General features: G+C 35.7%; 1 protein-coding gene across 1 annotated transcript; it reads left to right on the plus strand.

The window, feature by feature from the left end:
- Positions 1–819: 819 nt before the first annotated feature.
- Positions 820–2,256, plus strand: LOC149286590 (homeobox protein Hox-C4-like). The gene is made up of 2 exons (XM_089493988.1): positions 820–1,432; positions 1,913–2,256. Exons 1-2 carry the CDS (start codon positions 886–888, stop codon positions 2,254–2,256), a joined length of 891 nt encoding a protein of 296 aa, XP_089350114.1. The 5' UTR covers positions 820–885.
- Positions 2,257–3,997: the final 1,741 nt, after the last annotated feature.

The raw sequence follows: 3,997 nt of genomic DNA on the forward strand, positions 1-3,997 counted from the left end.
CACAATCCCAGCATACATCCAAATGAATCCCCACCCACATGTCAATATAGACTTCAAGGGAAAATAATTATTACAGCAACAATATCTGCTCTATGTAACCCCTTGGGGTTTAAATATGTTTTGAAGTGCACCTTATAATGAAATTAATCATTTGCCTATTCTATTTTTCCATAACTTTCTAGTAGGAGAGAGATGGGGATAGCTGCCAGCATTGAAAAAGATAAGTAGCACCCTGTACAAATTTACATTAAGCATTGTCCTATAGATCCTATATTAAATTATATGCGATGCATGTGGACGGTTCTTGAAATTTTAGTATGCTCCTTTATGGTATATACCTGACCAGAGCTAAGTTGTAACTGCCTGTATGCTGTAGAAGATCTTGCAATATTTTCCTGAGCTGTTTCTAAATCCTCTTCTTCTTGTTTCAGTGGCTTCTGAATGTGAATCACAAGAGGAGACCCAGAATCGTGAGCTACGTAAATAAATAACAGGTATCTCACTGAATGTCCTGCTGGTAATACTTTTTTTAGGTAAAAGGCAGAAATAATTACCCTAAATATATTATTACAGCATCCTATGTGTGTATGTTTAAGTGTAAGTGTGTGTGTGTTTGCAAGGGGTGGTGATGCAATTCTCCACCCACATCTAGTACCCATTTAATGTTCATAAAAAACACTATACTATGCTTTCTACAAATACCAACATATTCCAGTATATTGCAGCCTGATCAGCACTTACATGTGCATAGGGCTCCATCTGAGGCTACATGCTCCTCTAGAATCATGATAACTAACATGGAAAAGGGAAAATTTCATTTTAAATAAGCTTTTGGTTCCTTATCCGGGGACTAGCATTCACAATGTGATTGGCTATCGGAGTCACATGGTGAAAGTAACTTTACGGGGTCGCCAGCTAGTAGGAGGGCTTTATGGAGCAGAAAAACGACAAAGCGAGAAAAATTATTTTCCACTCCAGAAATTAATGATCATGAGTTCGTATTTGATGGACTCTAACTACATCGATCCGAAATTTCCTCCATGTGAGGAATATTCGCAAAATAACTATATCCCAGATCACAGTCCGGAATATTATAGCCGGTCCAGGGACACTGGATTTCAGCATCACCATCAGGAACTATACCCTCCAAGAACAGCCTATACTGAACGACAGTACAGCTGTGCCAGCATACAGAGTCCAGGGAACCCCTCTACACATGCCAGGGTGCATGGACAACCTCAAAGCAACCACCACCTTGTAGGCAAACCTCAGATCTGTGATCTTCCAACACCATCTCTTTCTGCCAACACCTCCAATTCCACTTCCCCAGCACCCCCAGCTTGCAACCAGCCAAATTCTGAACATCCTACCAGCACAGCTACCAAACAACCAGTAGTCTACCCCTGGATGAAGAAAATACACGTCAGTTCTGGTAGGAAACTTTTTTCCCCTCACTTAACCTTTCTTTTCTTCTTTCTTTTTTTAATGCTCATAGAGTCTTTGGGTTAGCACAATTGAACTGGATTTACGACTCCGAATGGGTAATTACACCCACCATAAATTTTATAGCCAAGCCTGTCTGGGCTCTCCCAGCCATGTGGCTCATTCTGTTCTGTGTGTGGTGTGTGTGTGTGAGAGAGGTGGAAAAAAACTATAGCTTTGTAAGAGATGCATAAATAATTCAGCCTCTTTGGAGCTAAGGGGACACCTTCTTAATAGGACAGAAAGGATCGTTAGAGGATTTTGGAAAGCTTATAGCAGATCGCCTTTCTCCTGAGTTTCTTCTCCTTTTCTGCTCCTGTTTGCCCTCTCTTTTTCCTCCTCTCTTCTCCTCCCCCGTTTATTTCTCTGTTTTCATATCTATACATCTCCCACTACATTTCTTACTCTGATCCTCTCCTCTCTTTCTCAGTGAATCCTAATTACACTGGGGGTGAACCCAAGAGATCCAGAACTGCCTATACAAGACAGCAAGTCTTGGAATTGGAGAAAGAATTCCATTATAACAGATATCTGACCAGACGAAGGCGCATTGAAATTGCTCACTCCTTGTGTCTTTCCGAAAGGCAGATCAAGATCTGGTTTCAAAACAGGAGAATGAAATGGAAAAAAGACCACAGGTTACCTAATACAAAAGTGAGATCCAATGCTTCGTCCAATGTATCCAGCAATATCATTGCTCCCAATACTGCTGCCAATGAGGATCTTACACAAAGCTCTGCTCAGGATCAACGAGAGGATATTACAAGGTTATAAATGCATCACAAAAACACACAAAAAACCCAGATGACTTGAGTATTTATAGAATCTAATAATATATATATATTTTGGTTCTTGTGGTTTTTTTCCTTGTGCTTTGGGGAAAAAAATGAGAGGTCTTTTGGATCATCAAAAAGGCTTTAACTGCATGTCACAGAGCATGGAGCCAGGTTCTATGTAAAGTGTTTGTTTGTTTTTTTATTAAGCCCGTTTGTCTTTATTTATTTTTTAAGAAAAAAATCAATGTTCCGTTCTAAGTGGTTTTGCTAAAATAGAAAAAAAAACAGGGTTGCAATTTTGCCCTTTACATATTTAAATGATAGGTCTATTGACAGTAGAAAAAAAAGAAATATCGCTAAGTAATTTTTTTGTATAAATTATTATAATTATTATTATTATTAAAAATGTGATACAATTATTTAAATAAAACCACACAATAGCACATAAGAGAAAACGTGTCTGTTTAAAAATAAATAAATGCCACAATGTGAAGACATTGAAAGAAACTTTCCACGTCCTAGATTTGGTAGATTTTGTTGTGGACAGTGTGTTTCATTATTATTTTGTCTTTTTTTGTGGTTTTTATTTGATATTTAGTTGAGACATTGTAACGAAAAAATGCTATCAACAGTTCTAGTGTAATGTACCGTCTTGTTCAATAAAACAACTCAATGTGTTTTAGTTTAATCTGTCAGTCCATTTGTTTATTTGAAATTGTGAATGCTGGGTTTAAAAAAATATTTTTTCTAGAAAAAACAGAATCATGTGTTTTTATTATTTTTTTCGATTTGCAATTTGATATGTCTTTTTAATGGAAGAGACCTTATACACGTGCATATATTCAGCAGATCTATATTTTTTCCTAATGGCCTGTATCTATTCTGCAACACATATACCGGCTGATCTTTGTTGTATAGGTCAAATTGTAGTTTTATTGTGTTGCAGAGATATAAATTCTAACATATCTTGAATAGCTTCCTAAACATTACCTTTCACTTCTGGTAAGATCCTTGGATATGGTATATATTATATATCACTGGCATTGCTGTATATATATATATATATATATATATATATATATATATATATATATATATATATATATATATATATATATGTATATATATATACATGGAATTTACTTTGTAATAACTTGCTAATATGAATTCTTAAGGTATTCCCTGATGTAAATAGAAGTGACCCCAGAGATGCAGAGGGTGATCTTTTTTTTGTCTACAGACAGGCCTTAAAAAAATATTATGCATGTATTTTCTGTTTTAACAGGAGAATGTAAAGTACCAGGTAGGCCTGTACATCAGTGTGCAATAGTGATACACACCAGGCTTTTAAAGCATTTTATTAAAGGCTTCTTATTGAGGTTATCACTTAACAAGCCTGCCTATCCCTTATCACTCCCTAGTTTGTTTTACAGCTGTTTTAATACCATTAAATAAACAGTACAGTGCTTGGTCTGATCTGGGGGATTACAACTGTTCCTCTGTAATTGATATGTTTGTAGACCAAGGATATATATATGTATGTATATATATATATATATATATATATATATATATATATATACATACATATATATATATCCTTGATCTAAAAGCAGAGTTATGCTATTTTTTGGCATTATACGATTTGTGATTAGTGAATCAGTGCAGATTTTTTAAAATGTGTGGTTCATGAATTATCTTTACCCTCTCTTGGTCCCCCTCTTGCCTCAGTGTCTTTG

The sequence above is a fragment of the Sceloporus occidentalis genome, unplaced genomic scaffold, assembly GCF_023333645.1.
Source record: "Sceloporus occidentalis isolate IW3139 unplaced genomic scaffold, rSceOcc1.0.p SCAF_68, whole genome shotgun sequence".
In the NCBI taxonomy this organism is placed as follows: domain Eukaryota; kingdom Metazoa; phylum Chordata; class Lepidosauria; order Squamata; family Phrynosomatidae; genus Sceloporus; species Sceloporus occidentalis.

Coding starts and splice junctions, on each gene's coding strand:
- LOC149286590 (XM_089493988.1), top strand. CDS start 886: ATGGTGAAAGTAACTTTACGGGGTCGCCAGCTAGTAGGAGGGCTTTAT. Junction 1,433..1,912: donor GAAAATACACGTCAGTTCTG/GTAGGAAACTTT, acceptor TCTCTTTCTCAG/TGAATCCTAATTACACTGGG.